This window comes from Nicotiana tabacum, chromosome 24 (assembly GCF_000715075.1).
Source record: "Nicotiana tabacum cultivar K326 chromosome 24, ASM71507v2, whole genome shotgun sequence".
NCBI classification, from domain to species: Eukaryota; Viridiplantae; Streptophyta; class Magnoliopsida; order Solanales; family Solanaceae; genus Nicotiana; species Nicotiana tabacum.
The window spans coordinates 70,412,050-70,435,094 of NC_134103.1; the positions used below are offsets into that span (position 1 = coordinate 70,412,050).

The window sequence follows — 23,045 nt, forward strand, 5'->3', positions numbered from 1 at the left end:
ATTTTTCCCACAAAAAAGAAGGCAGAATATGACCTTGATCAATACAACATTAATAGCGCAAACCTAAATACATACCGTATTGAATTTACGCCTAAAGCATTCAATGACAGTAGAAATTTCGGTCACACCATATGAACAAAGTAAACCTAGGGAGCACAAACATAATATAGATGGAAAACAAAAAGCATACATCCACAGTTACAGAGAACTTAAAGAAGCGTTGCTTTTCTTCTTTTGATAATTAAAGAGCGATAAATTATTATTGCAGAAACATCACATAAAAAAGAAGACCATCGCCCTCTATAAGTATGATAGCTGTTTAAAAGTTAATGTTACATGTTGAAGCTAAGTGAACTGTGAGGACCATCAGATCTTATGCTATCTACAAAATTGATTGTCCATGATACTTCTGCTAGATGAATACTCCCATCCTCAGGTAGTCACTAAAGGAACAGATCCTTTAAATGGAAGCATACAAGAATAGGTGACATACTTGACACTGTCAATCAGCACAACGACGAATATCCGAGAGAGGGACTTTGGACCCATCATGCCATCAACATCACCATCACCTGCCTCTCTTGGATCAACAAGCACAGATACAACCATGGAAGAAAGTGACTTATTTCCACTTAAGTTCTCTTGCTTTCCAGTTTGTTCTTCAGAAATGTTGTGGGAGGGTCTAGAAAGGGAAACGGAAGGACCATTGAGGATCCTTCTATTTCTAACCTTGTGGACGTGTGTAGCATTCTGCCTTTCTTCCATAGATAAATTCCTCGCATTGGTAGCAGGAACTACGGCTCCTGGAGCAGAAGATGACACGTCGAACTGGAACACTTCTGTACACATGCCTGAACTCAACAAAGGTCCTGACCAAATGAACACACAAAAGCATTAAACGACTGGAAAGCGGAAGGCTTCTTCAAACCATCAATTCAATTGGAACATGTGCCATGAAGAGGAAGGTACAGTGCGGACAGATAGAGAATTAAGAAAGGGACTGTGCTAGAAACAGAATTAAGAAAGGGCCAGTAACAAGAAGATAGTCATTCCCAGCAACTCAGAATTCGTAATTCCTCAAAGTAAACATGTGAAAGAGAAGCAACTCAAAGCCAGATTCGACTCCATGGAGATTTGTTTATGGTATAATGTGCAAGAAAAATACATTTCCATCCACAATAACAGGGAAATATCAGCAATGCATCAGTAAAATGATATGAGGTCCTTAAAAGCACTCAGTCATATCACAAACATAGGAATTAACAGAGTAAGTCTAGATTGATTAGCACTTACCAGCAACACCTTCAAGGAACCACTGTTGCACAGTTGACTTCCCATTCTCCTCCCCAGTTCCGAGAGCCCTTTGTCCCACTGCCGGACTTCGATAAAGGTGAGGATGGCTTCCTGCGATAGCAGGGGCTAAATCCCCAGGAACTGCGAGACCTGTCTCTCTATTGTTCTTATCAGCACCTCCATGAGATGCCATGGCTTTTTCACTTGCCAATACAGAATGAATTATCAAGTTTCCATCAATCTTCACAAGTTTATCATTCCTTGGGACATACAAAGATGCAGCTAGAGGGTCACTGCCATTGACCTTTGGCTGAGCGCTCTCATCCTGACCTCTTCGACCACAATGTGAGCTATAATCCTTTCCACTGTATTTTCCAGGATGACCAGTCCCATTCACAGGCCCGTCAACAGCCAAGACTCTTCCATAATGTTTCTCATAAGACCCACTCCCAAAAGAATCTCCACTCATGAATGGTTCCCTCATTCCTCCATATCTCACATTTAATAAAGGAACCAACCCACCAAATAGCAGCATGAAGAACAACAAGCCAAGGAAACTAACACTTGCAACCTTCTTAGTTTTCACCTCAGTCCTATTTTTCTCCACTTTCTTGCTACTCTTTGGCGCTGGCGCTGCACCCTGTGGTTTCAACTTAGGAATGGGAACCAATGGCACTTGTGATCCTTGCGGTTTCACCATATAAGGTGGTGTATACGGCATCCACGGATACATCACAGGATGATGCGGATACATCCCAGGGGGTGGTGGTGGCACCTGCGAAGGTACACCAGCACCCCCCAACTGCGTCTTTAGAGTAGCATTTTCCGCAATTATATAAGATATCTTAGCATTCAAATCTTGAATTGTTGAATGCATTATTCTAACTTTATCCTCTAATTCCTCAACATAGTGCTTTTTTCTTTGCCTTGACAGTTGAGCACTTTCCCTATTCCTAATCAATCTAGCTCTCTTCTTTTCATCCTCATCATTATTAACATTGTCAATCAATCCATCATTAGTCAATTTTTGGTGTATGCCTATGTTATTAGAATCTTCACTACTTTTTTTCCTCTTCAACAAGGAGCTACAGTTACTTATATTAGCATTGACACCCTCTAATTTGATTTTCTCTTCTACAACTCCATTTTTTATTGAATTGTTTCCAAAATTAGGAGAAGAATGTACCGATTTGTTCGAATCTGATGGATAATTCAGCCCTTCTGAGACATTTGAACCACAGTTGCCGGAACCCTGCGACTCCGGCGAATGGCAATTCAAAACCCTTGCATCACCCAAACCCTTGTTGTCATTACCAGACTCCCGAGAACCCTCATGGTTGGATCCATTGGACTCCGGCGATGGCACGTTCAGGTACCCGGAGACATCGCCAGAAACCTGGTGGGACGATGTCGACGACGTTGCATTCAAAACGTCTGAGCCGCTTGAGCTCTGTCGAAGCTCCGGCGATGATGTATCCATAATCATAACGCCTCCAGCTGCTTGATTTCCGGAAAAATTACAGAATTCCGCTGACGTCGACTTGAAATATCTAGAAGAATCGTCGAAATCCCCAACCAATTGACTCCCAGGTTGACCAAAGCAATTCGGGTCAGCTGGAACAAATTTCGAACCCGGAGGTTCCTCTCCGGAAGAATTGTCAAAATTCCCGATCAGTTGATTCCCAGGTAGACCATAGCAACTCGGGTCAACTCGATCCGTATCCGACCCGAGACAATCGGCCAGGAAATCAGGGCTGAGAACCGCATCACCGTTATTAAGGAAGATATCATCGAAGGACAAATCGAAATCGAGGTCATCAAGCATGAATTCATCATCTTCCGGTAATTCCATTGGAAACCCGTTGATTTTTCCTTGATCTGCTGCGGTCATGTGTTGGGCAAAATAGGTAGGGTCAAGCGGCGGAATTGGAAGACCGTCGAATTCACCGGTGGGATTCTCCGTTGCAGACGGCGGTGGATCGGCCAAAATCGGGTCAGCCATGTCTGGAGTTCTTCAATTCCCGGTCAGAGAGAGAGAGAGAGAGAGGGGTGGGTTGCTTTGGGGGGGGGGGGGGTCGAGGGGCGTTTAAGGAATAAGCATAGAGAATAAACTGAGATGATAGAGAGAATTAAAATTGGAGTACACGCCCTTGCTTTTCTTTTAAGGAAAAAAAAAGTTACTTTAAAGATATATTGTACGGAGTATTTGTTTTTTGGCTTTTTACACAAATTGTATTTGAACTAGATGTCAAAGTCAAACATATTATAGATTACGATAAGAAAACCTCTATATTAAAAAAAGAAAAAAAAGCCAAACTAAAATGAAACCTACATCAAATCTAAAACTAGTAAAAGAAATAAAATATGCTAAATTGGAAGTGGAAACGGATTGCCTACTTGCTGTCAAGCTCATTAAAAGAGATAACACACAATTTCACCCTCTTAGAGCTATTATTAAAGAATATAAATATTTATTGGAAGTTAACAAGGCTATTATTATCTTCATTTTGTTAGGATTAAAGGTTGGTGAATGGGAATTGGATGAAAGAAATGTAAAGGGAAAGTGAGCTCTCTTGTGCTTTAGAAATAACAAGTGTACCTCATTGTTGGTGGAAAAAAAATAGAATGTATTTATTTTGAGAAAGTGTTTCCCTTGGTTGACAAGAGTGGGTTGCTCTAATAGTGAGCACCCTCCACTTCCAACCAAGATGTTGTGAGTTCGAGTCACCCCAAGAGCAAGGTAGAGAGTTCTTGGTGGGAGGGAGCCGAGGATCTATCGGAAACAGTCTCTCTACCCTAGGGTAGGGGTAAGATCTGCGTACAAACTACCTTGGTGTTAAATGGCTTCGGCTTCGGCTTTGGTTATTTAATTAATTAATTTATTTATTTAACGAAAAGTCAACCCACAAGAACCTAGGACCCGTGCGCAACGCGACCCGGTTCGTTTCTTTTATGGATTATTTTTTCGGAATATTTTGAACATTCTCGCCTATTCCAACAGCCATGGTTGTTTCTGAAAGGTTGCAAACTTTTCAGAAACAGTGCCAGAAAATGTCTATAAATATGCCTTGATCCCAAAATCTTTCCTTACGAAAATTTTCTGAACTTCTTCTCCTTCTTCTGCACAAGTAAATTCCAGTGTGATTTATAACCATTAAGTGGTTCGCCGTTCACCAGCGTTTTGGGTACCGATACTCTGGTGAGTTAAATCGTTCTACCCTGGGAGGTAATTTAATATTCCAACACCTTGGGTACTTGAGGGGAATAATTTTCTTAAGAATACACTGTGCATTCAGTCGGTTTGATTTCATTCCAAAATTTATATTTCAGATTATATTTGATTATTTTGAGATTCGGCTTTACTTCTGATTTTCTGTTTCTAATTTTTGTTACAGAAATATAGTACTGTTTCATTGTATTATAGTATTACAGTTTGACTAACAATCTTAAGAAAATTATTTATACTGTAATCTATATTCTGTTTTGGAGATTGAAACCTTTGTAGTTTTCTACTCCTTCTGAATTTTTCTATTTCTGATTTAAAGATATAAAAACTTCATCAGAGTATTAAAATTCAGAAATGATTTGAAGAGCATAAAAACTTCATCGTTTTCTTGTGAAACAGTATATAAAAACTTCAGATTTTGTTTATTAAACATACTATTTATTATTAATTACAGTATTGTTTACTGTTCTATTTTCCGCCATTAATTGAACTCTTCTGTTGTTGACAGTAAGAAATGGCAATTGAAAATGAAAATCCTTCTGTGACTATTGCGGCAACGACGATAGCCTCGTCAAACGACACTGTTGTGCCACCGACCAAAAAACCAGGAAAAATTTCTAGAGCCAACTTCAAAGGATGATAGCAAAGGGTGTTCTTTTGGCTTGCCACGCTTGGTATGCAAAACTTTACCAGTGAAGACCCTCCAGTGCCTGCCGCCGACGCCAGACAATGAGAAGTTTATGATTATTGAGGCATGAAAACAAGCAGATTTTCTTTGCAAAGGCTATACCCTAAGTGCTTTGGAGGATGACTTGTACAATGTCTACAGTGCTATAAATATTTCGAAAGAATTATGGGATACACTTGAGAAGAAGTATAAGACTAAAGATGCGTGCTTAAAAAAGTTCGTGGTTGCCAAGTTTCTAGACTATAAAATGATAGATAGCAAAACCGTTGGAACCCAAGTTCAAGAGCTTCAACTTATTTTTCACGACCTTATTACTAAAGGTATGGTAGTGAATGAAGTATTTCAAGTGGATTCAATGATTGAAAAGTTGCCTCCTTCATGGAGAGATTTCAAAAATTATCTAAAGCACAAGCGCAAAAAAATAAAGTTGGAAGATCTTGTGTTTCGTCTCAAGATTGAGGAAGATAATAAAACAACCGAAAAGAAGTCTCGTGGAAATTCAACGATTATGGGAGCTAATATCGTTGAGGAGACTACTCCAAAAAGTAAGAAGTTGAAGAGGTCTTCTGGACAGACTAAGGAGCAGAACAAGAAAAAATTCAAGGGCAACTGCTACAATTGTGAAAAAGCTGGTCACAAAACCCCTGACTGTCATCTCCCTAAAAAGGACAAGAAAAAGGGACATGCCAACATAGTGGAGAAGAATGGTGACATTGATGATCTGTGTACAATGCTTTCAGAATGCAACTTAGTTGAAAATCCGAAGGAGTGGTGGATTGACTCTGGAGCCACTCGTGTTTGTGCTGTCAAAGAAGCATTTGCGACTTACTCTACTGTTGGTCCCGAAGAAGAGCTTTCCATGGAAAAATATTGCAACATGTAAGATTGAGGGTTATAGGAAGATATTCCTGAAGATGACTTCCGGCAAGGTGTTAACGTTCAACAACGTTCTTCATGTTCCTACAATTAGGAAAAATTTAGTTTCAACTTCTTTACTTATTAAGAATGGATTCAAATGTGTAATTGGATTTAACAAAGTTATTGTAAGCAAGAATGATATGTATGTTGGAAAGGGCTACCTCACAGAGGGCCTATTCAAATTCAATGTAATGGTTGTTGGTAGTATTAATAAAATTTTAGCTTCCTCTTAATTATTGGAGTCAAATGATTTATATTCGTTTAGGATATGTCAATTATAAAACCTTGCGGAAGTTAATTAATTTAGAAGTATTGCCTAAATTCGAGTTTAATAAATCAAAATATCAAATATGTGTTGAATCTAAGCAAGAATGTTAAGTCGTTTTATGGACTTAAACAAGCACCTAAATAATGGCATGCTAAATTTGACCAAACAATATTGGCAAATAGTTTTAAAATCAACGAGTGTGATAAATGTGTTTACATTAAAAACACTCTAGGTCATGAAGTCATTATTTTTTTATATGTTGATGACATGTTGATAATGAGTAAAGATATGGCAGATATAAATGCTACTAAGCGCATACTAGCTAGCAAATTCGACATGAAAGACTTAGGAGTTGCTGATGTGATCTTAGGAATCAGAATTCATAAGACTCCACAAGGTCTAGCATTATCACAGTCACTACATTGAAAAACATACTTGACAATTTCAAGTATTTGTATTTCAAGATTGCCAAGACTCCAATTGATGTGAGTTATGTACTTCAAAAGAATGAAGGTGAAAGTGACTCACAACTGGACTATGCAAGAATATTTGAAAGTTCGATGTATATCATGAATTATACATGACCAGATATAGTATGTGCTATTAGCAAACTGAGTCGGTTTACAAGCAATCCCAATCAAATATATTGGATGGCAATGAAATGAGTTTTGGGGTATCTAAAACATACGCAAGACTATCCTTTGCATTATAACAAATATTCCTCCATGATTTAGGGATATGATGCAAACTGGATCACCGGATCATCTGAAGTTAAATCCATGAGTGGATATATTTTCACAATTGGTGGTGGATCAGTGTCTTGGAAATTATCCAAACAAACGCGCATCGCCCATTCTACAATGAAATCTGAATTCATAGCTTTAGACAAGGTTGGTGAAGAAGCTGAATGGATCCAAATTTTTTTGGAATATATTCCATTTTGGCCCAAACCTTTGGCACCTATATGTATACATTGTGATAATCAAGCGACAATAGATAGGGAATGGAGCGTTATGTATAACAGAATATCTCGTCACACACGACAGAGACACAATACCATTAGACAACTACCATCTAGTGGTATTATCACAATTGACTATGTGAAGTCGAGAGATAATGTATCTGATCCACTTACAAAAGGACTATATAGAGAGGCAATTGAAAGATTATCGAATGGAATGTGGTTAAGGCCTAGGACAAGTCATCATGGCGGTAACTCTACCTAGCAGACTGGAGATCCCAAGAGCTAGGTTCAAAGAGATCAAATAAAGTTATGAATGACGGTTCAACATTGTCAAATAACTTAACCTATTCTCGTGATAAAGACAATATTCAGAAATTATGGTAAAGTATTAAGGCTTTTTGATGAGTCAATAAAGCTTAAAGTTTTTTAATGATTTGCTAAGTCTGGCAGAAAATGACCCGATAGTGTGTCTATAGTATTACACATTTAGAAATCACCTACGTGAGTGTGAAGTGTAAGCCGATTCAAGGGGAATGAAAGTAAAGGCCCATTCTCTAAGCACTCATGAAACCAGGCGGTGTTCATGGCTGAAATGAACACAATCGTGAGAACCATAGATGGTTAAGGATTGATTGTGTGGCTTATGTTTTCTAAGTATACAACAAAGCTAGACGTTTCAGTCATCACCAGTGACATAATCCCGGCCATGGATCCAGCCTTTCTGGAATTATGGAACCGCACTCGTAAGTCTACCATTTGTTTTTTCTTCCGTTAAAGATCATTCCACATCGTTATTGACCGTTCTTCTTTTACTTATTTCAGCAACTCGATGGTTTCCACATAGGGTTGAAGGCTTGGACAAATGGGTCCATATAATTTTGGACGTTACTACGCACAAAACCCACATGTGGAAAGAACTATCCCTTAAATATGGGTGGAAGGTCCAAAATCTTGGTAAATCAAACTCATCTTGTTTTTACCCTTTTATATAAGGAAGTTGTTTGACCCTTCCTTCTCTCCTATTGAATTCCGGTCTACCTAGGGCTTAATTATCATCCCCGAGGAGGATGTTTTGGCTAATCCTACTGATGCGGCGGGGCTGCTGCGGGAGGCTTTTACACATACAGTTGTCTCCGGGCCTGGTTCTGGTGCGAGTGCTTCTTCTCGGAGTCCCCGGCCAGAGAACAAACAAACAAAGAGAAGACGTTCCTCCGCGGTTGGGAAAAAAATAAGAGGGTGAAGAATGCCGCTCCCGAAGCCTGGTGGGACGACGTCACATTCAAAATATCTGAGCCACTTGAGCTCTGTCGAAGCTCTAGCGATGAGGTATCCATAACCATAACGCCTCCAACTGCTTGATTTCTGGAAAAATTACAGAATTTCGCTGACGTCAACTTGAAATATCTAGAAGAATCGTCGAAATCCCCAACCAATTGACTCCCATGTTGACCAAAGCAATTCAGGTCAACTGGAACAAATTTTGAATCCGGAGGTTCCTCTCCAGAAGATTTATCAAAATTCCCGATAAGTTGATTCCCATGTAGACCATAACAACTCGGGTCAACTCGATCTGTATCCGACTCGAGATAATCGGCCAGGAAATCAGGGTTGAGAACGGCATCACCGTTGTTAAGGAAGATATCATCGAAGGATAAATTGAAATCGAGGTCATCAAGCATGAAGTCATCATCTTCCGGTAATTCCATTGGAAACCTGTCAATTTTTCCTTGATCTGCTGCGGTCATGTGTTGGGCAAAATAGGTAGGGTCAAGCGGTGGAATTGGAAGACCGTCGAGTTCACCGGTGGAATTCGCCTCTGCAGACGGCGGTGGATCGGCCAAAATCGGGCCAGCCATGTCTGCAGCTTTTCAATTTTCGACAATTGATCAATGAGAGAGAGAAGGGGTGGGTTAGGTGGGTGGGTGGGGTGTTTAAAAGAATAAGGATAGAGAAAAAACTGAGATGATAGAGAGAATTAAAATTGGATTACACGCCCTTGATTTTCTTTTAAGGAATTATTTTTAAGATATATTATACGGAGTATTTATTTTTTTGGCTTTTACAAATTACACAGATTGTAGAGTATTTGGATTAGATGTTTCCAGAACAGTTAACCGTGTCATTGTATTTGAAAACTCACTCAAAATCAAACATATTATAGATTACGCTAAGAAAACCTCTATATATTCGAATAAAACCAATTAAAATGAAACCTACGTCAAGTCTAAAACTCGTAAAAGAAATACCAAATTATACTAAATTCGAAGTGGAAACGGATTGCCTACTTGCTGTCAAGCTTATTAGAGAGGAAAACGTACAATTTTACCGTCTTAGGGCTATTATTGAAGAATATAAATATTTGTTGGAAGTCAACAAGGAGATTATTACCTTCATTTGAAGGAAAGCAAATAAATACATACAAATTTTCTGGCAAATAAAAGTTAGAGACATATCAGAGATTATTGGTAATCTGTGTTTGAAACTAGAAAATTGGAGAAAAAGGAAACGTTAGTTCAATAAACAAATCGTAAAATAATTTCAAGCCCACAAGTTGCTTGTGTATCCTTAAGAAATTTAATCCCCTCACTGTTGCCTAAGGTTATGGATTACTTCCTCCCAGGATAGAACGGAAAAACTATTCTGTAATACTGGCAATCGAAATTACAGAACTTCAGCGAACTCAACAAACGGAGCAAATCACACTTGACACTATATTTATTTGAAAAAATAATGCAACAATGTAAAAAAGAGGGAAGAAGTTTTTAGATTTTTTATGTATAAAAATCGAGGCCAAGCATCTAATTTTATAGACAAAGGAAGGGTGATATGGAGAGGTGCAATCTAAAAGGTGCCTCTTCTATTTTTCATTCACACCCTTTAAAGAAAAAAATACAACAATCCCCCAAATAAATGGGGAATGGACATATGTGTAAAATCATGCATGAAAATACTGTGTGATTCACAAGTAAGGATTAATCGCATCTGGATAAGTAGGTTTCCCTTTGAACTTTCCGTAGTGAACTTATGTCGGATATACTCGGTCAATCGGTAGATTTGATATCTTTGAACCGTCGAACTTTGGTGTATACCTAGATAACCATAAGTCACACAATCAACCCTTAACCATCTTTAGTTCTCATTGTTATGTTCATTTCAGCCATGAACACCACCTGGTTCATAAGTGCGTAGAGAACTGGCCTTATAAAATTCTCCTTGAAGCGGCTTACACTTCACACTTACATAGGTGATTTCTAAACGTGTTATCCTGTAGATACACTATTTTATATACCCTGTATCAAACTTAGAAACCATTAAAAAGCCTTAATACTTTATCCTTGGTATTGAACATTGTCTCATCACGAGAATGAACTACAAAAAAATTTTATTTGACAATGTTGAACTGTCATTATTCACTTTGTTTGAGCTCCTTGAACCTAGATCTTGGGATCTCCAGTCTTCTAGGAAGAGTTACCGCCACAATGACTTGTCCTCGGCCATAGTCTCATTCCCCTCGATGATCTCTCAACTACCTCTCTAGTTAGGCCTTTTATAAGTAGATCCGACATATTATCGCTTAACTTCACATAGTCAATTATGATAATTCCCCTAGAGAATAGTTTTCTAACGGGTTTATGCCTTCGTCGTATATGACGAGATTTTCCGTTATACATAATGCTCCTAGCCCTTCCTATTGCTACTTGACTATTGCAATATATGCCAACGATTTGGGCCAAAATAAAATATCTTTAAGAAAATTTTAGGAGCCATTCAACTTCTTCACCGGCCTTGTCTAAGGCTATAAAATCAGCCTCCATTATAGAGCGGCAATAACCGTTTATCTGGATAATTTCCAAGATATTGTTCCTCCACCGTCTCTGAAAATATATCCACTTGTGGATTTAAAAATAGTCGAACCGATGATCTAATTTGCATCACTGTATTCCTTCATTACTGTAGGATATTTATTGTAGTGCAAAGCATAATTTTGAGTATATTTTAAATATCTCAACACTCGTTTCATTGTCTTGACAGTTCAATGCGAACTTTCTTATGTCGTAAACTAATACATCTCGACTTTCTATTGCATATCAGATTATTGACTACACTTAATGTAGCAATAGTATATTATAACAACAACTGGAATGATTGGCATCGGTTGTGGCCATAACCTTTTAATATCTAACACATTTCGCAATCACTCCGCCATTTTCAAGCATTTTTATGATATTTATTCATACGTCTATATGATATGCAAATTATAGCACCTTTATTCATGAAACAAATCTAACTTGCAATGGATTTTGGTCATGTTCATCGGTTGGTTCACCTCATTATAGACCAGCGTATTAATACGTTCGTTCATGTACGGTCATATTTATACAAAACATACAAACGCACTTTTCATGAAAAGTCGCAGCCTTCCAGGTGACACATTTCATAAAAGAGCTAAACATTATAGATGTTCAAGAGAACAAATTAGTTCTGTAAAGGCAGGTAAACAACTTTCGAATTTATAGTTTCATCACTAGTCATCACTAAAACTGAACAAGTAATGAATTCACCGACTACCATATCAATATCATTAAGGATTTGTGGGGTTCGAAGAATCATATCATCTAGTTCTTCTAAATAATATATATATCACTTCTAACATTAGCTTTTGTTATGTATAACCTAATGCCCCCACATTTCATATGTTTCATGTGCCTTTTCTATCAATATATATTCCATATATAAAAAAATAATGACTACATAATTTAGAGTATTCTTAATGTAAATACACTAGTTTGAAACCATTTGACAACATTTTCTAGTCAAATTTTGCATGCCATTATTTTGGATACTTGTTTCAATCCGTAAAGCGACTTAACAAGTCGACACACCTTCTTCTCTTTTTGGGGAATCACAAACCCGTCAGGTTGTTCCATATAAATTTCTTCCTCCAAATCTCCATTTAAGAATGTTGTCTTCACATCCATCTGATGGATTTTAAGGCCACACACAATGGCTAGTGCTATTAACACCCCAATAGATGTAATTCTCGTTACCAGCGACTAAGTATCAAAGTAATCAATATTTTCTCGTTGTCTAAACCCTTTGACAACTAACCTTGACATATATTTGTCAATAGCACCATCGGCTTCATTTTTCTTTTGAAAATCCACTTAGAATCCATAGGTTTATTTTCTGGAGGAAAATCAACCAATTCTCAAGTATGGTTACTTATATGGATTCTATCTCACTATTGACTATCTCTTTTCACAGTTGTGCTTCCGAGGAAGACATAACTTCTTTAAAGTTTGAGGCTCATTTTCTAACAAGAATATCAAAAAATCTGATCCAATGGAAGTAGTTGTCCTTTGACGTTTACTACATCTTGGATTCACCTCATTAGGTGTACTTCCATTGCTTCTTCCCGAGGTCGCTTAGATATTTCACTAGACGACTCACATTCCTTTTTATACAGATAAATATTCTCAAAGAATGCAGTATTATCTGATCCGATTACCGTATTAATATGAACGTCGGGATTTTCTGATTTATGAACCAGAAAATGATATGCCTTAGTATTTGTTGCATATCCTATGAAAACATAATCAATAATTTTTGGTCCGATCTTTACCCTTTTAGGTTTAGAAACTTGCACTTTAGCTAAGCACCCCCACACTTTAAAATATGAAAATTGGGCTTTCTTCCATACTATTTTCATATGGAATGGATTGCGTCTTGCTATGGGGAACTCGACTGAGTATTCGATTAGCTGTAAGAATAATTTTCCCCCCCATAAGTTCTGGGGTAAGCCAAAACTTATCAACACGGTATTCATCATCTCCTTTAATATTTTATTCTTTCTTTTTGCAATTCCATTAGATTGTGGTGACTAAGGGGTCGTCGTTTGATGAATAATATCACATTCCAAATATATTTATTCAAAAGAAGATTCATATTTGCTACCCCCATTACTTAATAGAGCCAACAACATGAACTGTTGTTTGTGCCACGATTAATAAATGATGAAGTTTTTAATCTTCAAACCAATCTGACACATTTAGAATTAATAAACGGTGAAGTTTTTAATCTTCAAATCGAATAATAAATTAGAGTAGAAAATCACTAAGATTTTAATCTCCAAAGAGAGCATAAAGTCACTTACACTTTTCCGACAAATGAGTAGAAAGTCACGAAGACTTTAATCTCAAGGAACGAGTAAAAAATCTTTTATCTTGAAACATGAGTAGAAAATCACGAAGATTTTAGTCTCCATAACGGATGTAGAAAATCATGAGAATTTTAATTCCCTTTCCAAATGGTCTTCCAACCAAACCATTATAACACTTTAAACAGTTTGACCTCTTTCTCTAATCAAATATATATAGATGTTTATCTTTACATATATTACATTCATGATCTCAAGAATACTTTCAAGTATCAATGTAAGCCTAATTTATATCTTACAATCTTGAAAATAATCTTCCACATAATTTATCACTGCAATGCTTCCCAATTTCTTGATCTTAATTGGTAATGCCACAATATGTGTCACTCTCGTTTCGCGTTTAATTAACGTCGACTTTCAAGTGTAACATCATTATTGCCGAGACTATTCCTCTGTCTCCGACATATTTCCCTCCTCAAACTTTCTACCAGCCTTTGGAAAAAAAAAATTTCATTCTTCTATGGGAAAGAACTTGTAAACTATTAATAACTCTCTGCGAATGTAATGAAACGCTCCACCAATTTGCGTGGAAGTCAAATAAGTCTTGTGATACGGTGCATTCCACTAATTACACCATTTCTTAAAGAGCAGTGCCTTTTGAGTTGCATAAATTTTTATAGTCGGTCAAAAACCAATTAGCCAACAAAAAGAATTTTGATTTCTGTTTGCTTCTCAACTTTTCTCTTCGTATAACAGGTAATTTCCCTAAAAATTGGGATAATTAAATTCCTTAAGATTGTTAGTAATCTGTGTTTAAAATCAGAAAATTAGAGGAAAAAGAAACGTTAGTTCAATAAACAAATCGTAAAATAATTACGAGCTCACAAGTTGCATGTGTGTCCTTAAGGAATTTAATCCCCTCATTGTTGCCCAAGGTTATGGATTACTTCCTCCCAGGATAGAACGGAAAAATTATTCTGTAATACTGGCAATCGAAATTACAGAACTTCAGCGAACTCAACAAACTGAGCAAATCACACTTGACATAATATTTATTTGGAAAAACAATGCAATAATATAGAAAAGAGGGGAGAAGTTTTCAGATTTTCCATGTATAAAATTTGGAGCCAGGCATCTAATTTTATAGACAAAAGAAGAGTGATATGGAGAGGTGCAATCCGAAAGGTGTCTCTTTCATATCCCATTCACACCCTTTAAAGAAAAAACTCAACAGAGATTTGATAGTACGGGAAGCTGTGATCACATGAGTTTTTACTTTTTACTCATGACAAATTCAAACAATAAAGCTTACGAACAATTTTAAATAGTTTACGTAGTATTTTTCAATGTGACCACGGGAAAAAAAAACAGATAATGTTGTAACAACTCTTTAAAATAACATTATTTTTGCTAATAAGGAAAATTATACTAGAAATTAAGTAACGTAACAACTATAGTTATTACAAGCCAAAACTGTTTGAGCGTTCAAGTCTTCAGAACAGTCCTTATTGAAAGCCGATAAAGCAAAGGGAGGGGGAGATAACTAATATAAGGAATGTAATGGTTGTCGTCCATCCGAGGGTGTGAGGTTCATCTCATGCTTAGCCAAGGCATCTGCTATAACATTAAAAATATACATGTCTAACCTCCACGCGATCCAGTTCCAACATCAGTGACCTGCAGTTAAAAATAATAGGTAAGTAAAGTTCATTATCATGTTCAATCACGATACACATTACTTGTGAATCAGTTTCAATGTGAAGCGGCCAGAGGCTAAAGTCTTTAGCTAAAGGCCCAGCCGAAGTGCTATTAATTCAGTTTCAGTAGCAGAGAAGCAAATTAATGCACTAATGTAAAGATGCATTGTACTTCAATAGTTTTTTTTCCCTCATCTCTTGGTAAACAATCTTAAAAATAAAAGGGAGAATTACACATAAATACAACTCACACCCATATATTGCAACTAAGTAGCCCATATTTAATATTGCAAAGTTGTAACTCAAAAATAATAGGCTAAGATTCAACATTCAACTCTAAATAGGTTCTCGAAATTACTATTTAATTTTTTAAAAAAAAGAATCAAGCTTTTAATCTAATCTTTCAATTAGTAATTGTGACTCAAACATTAGTTCAACAAATCAAATCCGTTTGGATGGTAAAAATTAGATTTTTAAGATAATCCACCATTATTGAACAAGCTTAACTAAGTGGGTTTAAATTTTAAATTTGCCTTTATGAAAAATTTGGAGTGGATGTTGTTTAGACTTGTTAGAAATAGTATAAGGAGGTTGTATAGAAAATTTGAATTCATTTAATGAAGATTTAAACAGGTCCACCATTGTTGAACAAGCTTAAATAAATGGGTTTAAATTTCAAATGTGGTCTTATAAGAAATTTGGAGTTGGAAATTAGTTAGACTTGTTAGAAATAGTATAAGGAGGTTGTATATAAAATTTGAAGTCATTTAATGAAGATTTGAATTGGTTTTGAACAAGAATTGCAACTGAAAATCGTGAAAGAAGTTCGTCTACAAGTGCTTGTATAAAGGTGTATAAGAGGTATTTATACACCCATATACACTATTATATAATATTATACACTATTATACAAAAACTAATTTCGTCTTCTTCCTTGAATTTCTTCTGAAATTCAACTCAAATCTAGCTCATATCTACTGCAAATCACTTCACATTTAAGTTTTGAACTCCTCTTGTTATTTTCAATCAATTGGAGCAACACCCAATCCAAACAACTAACAAACTCTAAAAACCTAGATCTAAAATTTAACTCAAAGATTAAAAAAGAGAAATTAAAAAACTAAATTGTGAATAGTCTCAAAAGCTACGAGGCTCTAGAATAAAAATATTCTTAGTTTTTGCAGTAAGTTTTTCTTGTTAACTTCAAACGAAATGGGTAACTTGACCAACTATATTTAACTTCATAACTTTTAGAAACAGTAGTTATAAGAAAATATATTTTGAAATAGGGGTTGTCAGCTGATGCTTTTACTGGTACTTCAAAATATGTACAATATAAAACTTAAAAATATGTGTCATTTTTTGAAGTAAGGTGTATTTTGTTTCAGTAGTGTAATAAGCACGACTTTTGAGCGAAAATTCAGCCGAGTTCCTTCAAAAACAAACTTTAACAACCCATACCACATGATATACAGTTTGAGTTTCTTACTTAAAATACAAGGAGTACTATATAAGAAGTAAAACCTCACATGCATGGTACCCATCTCTCGATGACACAAGTTGATAATAGATGGAAATCCCAAATTACATCACTATATATTATAAGCAGAATAAACACAAATGTGGCATATATAATTGCCTGAGATCTAAGCCAGAAATTTAAACCAAAGTTAATTAGCCATGGAAAGAAAGATAGAGATAGTTTCTATGGAGTTAATTAGACCTCTTTCTCCCACTCCCAATCACCTTAGATGCTTCGAATTCTCTTATTTAGATCAGATGGCACCACCTACATCTGTTCCCTTAGCTCTATTTTATCCTCCTCCTCCCCTGTATGTTGGCGACGAAGCAAGGGCAGCTAATTTATCAAGATTACTTGTATTGAAGAAATCTTTGTCTGAAACTCTTGCTCGCTTTTACCCTTTTGCTGGTCGAATCAAGAACAACTCAATTGAATGCAACGACGATGGGGTGCCTTTTTACGAGGCTTTTGCTCATAATTATCAGTTGGAAGACGTTCTTAGACAACCCGATGTGGATATACATTTCCTTCCTACTGTTAAAGACAACTCATTATTGTCCTATAGTACAGTTCCATTACTCGTTCAAGTCACCATTTTTGAATGTGGGAGCATGGCTATTAGTACGCGTGTTTCTCACAAGATTGTTGATCGTGCCTCCTCGTGCACCCTGATCGATGCTTGGGCAATCACTACTCGAGTTGGCACCAAATGTGCAGTTCCAGAATTTGTTGCTGCTGCAAAATTCTTGCCACCCCCTAATCCTCAAGTTTTGCCTACATTGCTTGAATCACAAAAAGTCTCATGTGATAATAACCAACATATTAGTAAAATCTTTTTCTTTGATGCTTCTACTATTGCATCGCTCAAGGCTAAAGCCATCAGCAATGTAGTGCCGGTGCCCACACGCGTTGAAGTTGTTTCAGCTGTGATATGGAAATGTGTCATGGCTGCTACTTCATCAGGGCCGATTGGGAGAAGGTCGTCATACTTGATTCAAAATGTAAACATGAGAAAGCGGTTCGTCCCTCCAATGCCAAAACATTGTGTAGGAAATGTCGTTGCAGTCAGCGTAGCCTGTAAAGGTGAGAATGACTGTTGTGACTTGCCTACCTTGGTCTCTTGTATAAGAAAAGGTTTATTAGAATTCATTCCCAAATATAAGGATAAACAAGAACGAGATGAGGCGATTTTTGCCATTCCCTACGACAGCATGGAGCTCACGAGAGCATTTAGGCGTCGAGAGGTAGATATATATCTTAATAGCTGGTGTGGCTACCAATTTTATGATATTGATTTTGGTTGGGGAAAACCTTCGTGGGTTAGTCCAATTGAACGTCACAAAAATGTTATTTTCTTGATGGATTCAAAAGATGGTGGTGGAATAGACGCATGGGTACGTTTGAAGGACACAGAAACGGAAGTTTTTGAGCATGAGCTTAAGTTGCTAGCATTTGAATTTGACAAAAATTGAAGAGCTTTTCAGCAAGTTTACTGTTTACATCAACTTCAGTTGTTATCTCTTCTGTGTTGTCTGTGACGAATAAAGCAAGATGAATATGAACGATTCATGTAATAGATTCGGAATGGTCGCGACTCGCGACGTTCTTTTTATTGTACCATAGTGGAATAAAGCTTATCTACTTGTGGTTTGAAAATTTATTGTACCATAGTGGAATAAAGCTTATCTACTTGTGGTTGGAATAAAGCTTATCTATCACAAAAGCAGAAAAAGAAATGATAGTAACAGAGGTTTAGCAAGCGGTTTCCTTCAACTTTAATTGCAAAGCAAAGTTCTCCTGCTCCTAGCCTAGGACCTCAAGTCATGAAATGATGTGGAGAGTATTTTCCCAAAATTGATTCACAATAAAAAAACTAATGACATGGTTCTACTAATAATCACAGTCTAGCTAGCTTCGTTATCCCATAATATCAGAAGGAGTATCTTCTCACAAGCACTAATATAAAATGTACGTATAATTAGATTCGACATGATCTGATCCAAGGTGATCAAATGCTGCAGAACATCAGCTGCACCCGCTTGATTTGCTTGATCCCTGTTTACCCGTAAAACGGTACAGTTAAATTTATACGTGATTTATAGACAAGTGAACTAATTTGATCCTAAAATAATAGATGAATTAGAGAAAAAAAATGTAATACTTAGCCTTGAGATGGAGATAAAACATAAGAAATTGTAATTTCGGGAGTAGGGCTTCCGGGAACAATAATAACGATATCAGTGAATAAGAAGATAAAATTATATTGAGCTTTGAACAGAGTGTAGCGTATGTTTGTCAGAAAATTCGTGTGTTACAATGATAACAGAGCTCACTATTTATAGGTGCACCTAGGGAACAAGGTCCTACGATCAAGTCCTTCTTAAATGACAATTATGAGGGCCATTGAAGAATATGTAACGACATGCAGTGAATGCCATACTCCTTGTAACGGGCCGTGTACTTAATATTGTAGAATATTCCTCATTAAATGCTATCGGGTGGCACGCATTTGTTTCATCTTTATGAATATCATTCTCTTTGGTAACAGACGGGATCGTTACCTCCAGATTCAACTATCTTCTGTCTTCGATTCCACGTGTCACTTCCTCATGCGATCATTTAATATAAATATATTTTACCCTATACAGATAGTCCCCTTGCTTTCCGATGGCATAAATTTGTGTCACCGGAAAGTTGGTAGAAATAATTTTTTTGGCGAAAAATTCACTGACCCCCTCTGAAAAGTTTCTGACGGTTGATTAGATGTACGTCTCTCTGCATTTAATGCCCCGAACATGCGGCATCCTATGATTTAGCATCACTTTTGCAAAGTTATCGAGGTAATTATGGTCATAATTTTAGCCGCATATACCTTTACTTATACGCATCAACCTCCTTCATTTACACTTCATAATACTCTAAATTTTCTCAAACTTTCTTTACTCAACTCATACTTTGTCTTTAACCTTTTGTTTAACTTTCTTCTTTGAGAGAAAAATATTCATTCCGATAAAAAATAACCTCTTCTTCTAGAAACCCTAGTTCTTCAAAGAACAAAGGTAAAGCTGATGATGTTGCTCCTCCTACGGTGAGCACCATCATCCCAAAAAGTCTAGACAGTATCAAAGATTTTGAAGATAAGTATCCTTCTGCTCACCCTCATACATGGGTTTTTAGCATATACCCTTCTTCTATCCGTCCTTCCAATATCCCTGCTGTAACGACCCGACCGGTCGTTTTGAGCTCTAGCTCGTCGTTCAGTAGTTTGAGGCCTTGAGTAGCTTCTCTTCAGGTATTATGACTCGTACGTGTGGTCAGAATTAAATTTCGGGAAGTTCGGGATTGATTTGGAAAGAAAATTCTAATTTTGAAAGCTTTAAGTTGGAAGAATTGACTAAGGTTTGATTTATAAGTAAACGACCTAGGAATCAGGATTTTATAGTTCCAATAGGTTCGAAAGATGATATTGGTTTTAGGAGCATATCCGGATGTTGATTTGGAGGTCCGTAGGTTATTTCGGCGTCAATTGGCGAAAGTTGAAAATTGAATGGTTTTTGGGAAGTTTGACCGGGAGTGAACTTTTTGATATCGGGGTCGGATTCTGATTCCGGAAGTTGGAGTAGGTCCGTAATGTCAATTATGACTTATGTGTAAATTTTGAGGTCAATCGGACTTGATTTGTTAGGTTTCGGTGTCGAATGTAGAAGTTTGAAGTTCTAAAGTTCATTAAAGTTGAATTGGGGTGCGATCCGTGATTTTAGCACTGTTTGATGTGATTTGAAGGCTCGACTAAGTTTGTATTGTATTTTAAGACTGGTTGGTATATTTGGTCTAGGTCCCGGGAGGGGGGGAGAGGGTTGATTTCGGTTGGTTAACGGATCAAAAGTTGAAGTTGTGAGATTGCTGAAGGCTGGGTTCTGTTGGTGTAACCGCACCTGCGGAGCTTTTATCGCAGGTGTGGGAGGTGTTGCGCAAATGGGAAGAAATGGACTGGGGACTGTGGAGCGCAGATGCGGTAAGAATTCTGCAGGTGTGGACTCGCACCTGCGCTTGGAGGGTCCCAGAAGCGGAAGCAGGGGTGATGAGCCTGGTCCGCAGAAGCGGGTTAGTTCGCGCAGATGCGCGCCCACAGAAGAGGGGACCTGACCGCAGAAGCGGTTGGGCGGCTTAATGGCCTCCACAGATGCGAAGGGCAGACCGCAAATGCGGTGCCGCAGAAGCGGTTGGTTGACCGCAGAAGCAGAAAGTGCTGGCCTTGGGGGAAGCTGCATCTACAAGGAAGTTTCCGTAGAAGCGAAGCCGCAGAAGCGGCTACTGTTCCGCAAGTGCGAAAAGGTCGCTGGGGCAGTGTTGTTTTAAGAACGGGATTTTTGCCCACTTTCTTTCATTTTCACTTGGATAGGGTGATTTACACCTATTGTGAGTTAAATACTTGGATTATGTACGGATTTTTACATGGGAATTAGTAAAAATTTGGGATTTTGGTAGGAAAAACCTAGAAATCGGCATTTTTGGATTTGACCCCGAAATTAGACATGGAATTTGGAATAAGTTATATATTTCAGTTTGTGGCGTTATGGGTAAAGTTTATCTTCGAAAATGTTTGGAATCCGGGCACGTGGGCCCGAGGGTTGATTTTATAGACTTTTCGAGCGGAGTTGTGAATTGTTTAAATTGATTAATTATGAGTATTAGAGTATCTTTTGATTGGTTTGTACATTGTTTGAATAGTTTTGGATCGATGAGCCTTGGATTGAGGTGTTAGAGAGGTCGTGGAGCTAGTTTTGGAACTTCGGAGCGAGGTAAGTCTCCTGCCTAACCTTGTGAGGGGGAAACTACCCCTAGGTGATATTTATTGTTATGTGCAACTAGTTGTGGGTGCTATGTACGCACGAGGTGACGAGAGTCCGTACGTAGCTACAACATATTTATGTCCGGGTAGACTTAGGATCTTGACCTGTAATATTTGAATCATTTGAACTCGTGTTGCTGGCTTAATTATTCGAAGTTATAAATGAAATTGATTTAGATATAAATACATGTATACTAGACCAAGCCTTAACACTTTGAATTGTGGGCGAGTTATTTGAGAAACGGTAAAGATTATATCCATTTTGTACTCACGTACGGTGTTGTAAGAACGTGTCTCGTAATTCGGTACTTCCTTCCCTTTTCTTGTGGATTGGGCCGAACGCCTAGGCAGTATATAAATGCTTCTATGGTTAGTGCCGCTCGACCCTCGACAGTGTGCACATTATTCCGGATCGGGCCGAACGACCTCGGCAGAATCGTGCGTTATATCGCTTGTAGCCTGAATATATTCACGAGTTAACCTCTCTACGACCTCAGTATCCGTATTTTCTATGGTTTTGAGACGGTGCACGGATTGCTACGATGTCTATGCGTTGTTATCGCACAATGTTGGTGTAATGGTAAGGTGCTTGGTTATGTGTCGAGGCAGTGGATGACTCGAAATGAGGATTTTTCAGTGCATGATTTAGAGGTTCAACATTTAATTCCAACAAAGAAAAGGCAATCGGACTATGGATGTTCAGTTGTTAGTTGATGGAGTAACGAGACTTGGTAATTTCGAGCGTGGTGGAATTTTCATTGTGATGCAGTGTTGTCGTCCTTGTTTGAACACATTAAGGTTTGCTAGTGGTACTGTCTTCTTGGGTTTTGCCTTCAGAGCAGGGTGTTGTGAAATGGTGCCTGATGGGCGGTTGTCAGAGATAACGGTGTGCAACGGTTTAAAATCGAGTTAGTAATTCTAATGTTGATGGCTCGGAAAAGGTGATCTTCTAGGAGGTTTAGAGTTGATGGCAATTCATTAGATCCGGTGCTACAGATAGGGAGTTGGTATAAGGTAGCAGTTGGGCAGCAAAATATGAGGGAGGGCATAGCAGGAAGTGTCATGCGGTAGTTGAATCACTAGCCAGTCAAGTATGAACAACAGAGGTCGAAAAATTGCCTAAAAGAGATGGTTTGACCAGAGTGTGAGTGGCAGAGTAACATATATATTCTGTGGTAGGATAGTCACGTGCTTCGGGAGAGTGTAGAACAGTTTGGGAATTGTGATGGAAGGTGATTTGGCCTACATATTTTATTTGGAGTGATGGTTACTGTACGAAGAAAGATTGAATATGGAAGAAAGGAGTTTGTTTGAAATGAAGAGGGGTGTGAAGATCTGATTATCGTTTCAGGTGCAATATGACTTGAGTTTGAAGGTATTGTTGTACTTTTAGTTGATGTCAATAGGAAAGAAGCAGACTTATACAGCTGGTGGGCGAGCATGGGCTCAGGAGAATTTAC

The 23,045-nt window shown here is 37.6% G+C and overlaps 2 protein-coding genes across 2 annotated transcripts; one reads left to right on the plus strand and one right to left on the minus strand.

Moving 5' to 3' along the window:
* Positions 1 to 198: 198 nt before the first annotated feature.
* Positions 199 to 3,457, minus strand: LOC107768063 (bZIP transcription factor 17-like). The gene is made up of 2 exons (XM_016587176.2): positions 1,294 to 3,457; positions 199 to 869 (listed from the first exon to the last, which is right to left on the minus strand). Exons 1-2 carry the CDS (start codon positions 3,293 to 3,295, stop codon positions 433 to 435), a joined length of 2,439 nt encoding a protein of 812 aa, XP_016442662.2. The 5' UTR covers positions 3,296 to 3,457; the 3' UTR covers positions 199 to 432.
* Positions 3,458 to 16,697: 13,240 nt separating this feature from the next.
* Positions 16,698 to 18,443, plus strand: LOC107768066 (akuammiline synthase 1-like). Its single transcript, XM_016587178.2, has one exon. The coding sequence runs from the start codon at positions 16,892 to 16,894 to the stop codon at positions 18,203 to 18,205; it is 1,314 nt and encodes a 437-aa protein (XP_016442664.1). The 5' UTR covers positions 16,698 to 16,891; the 3' UTR covers positions 18,206 to 18,443.
* The last annotated feature ends 4,602 nt before the right edge of the window (positions 18,444 to 23,045 follow it).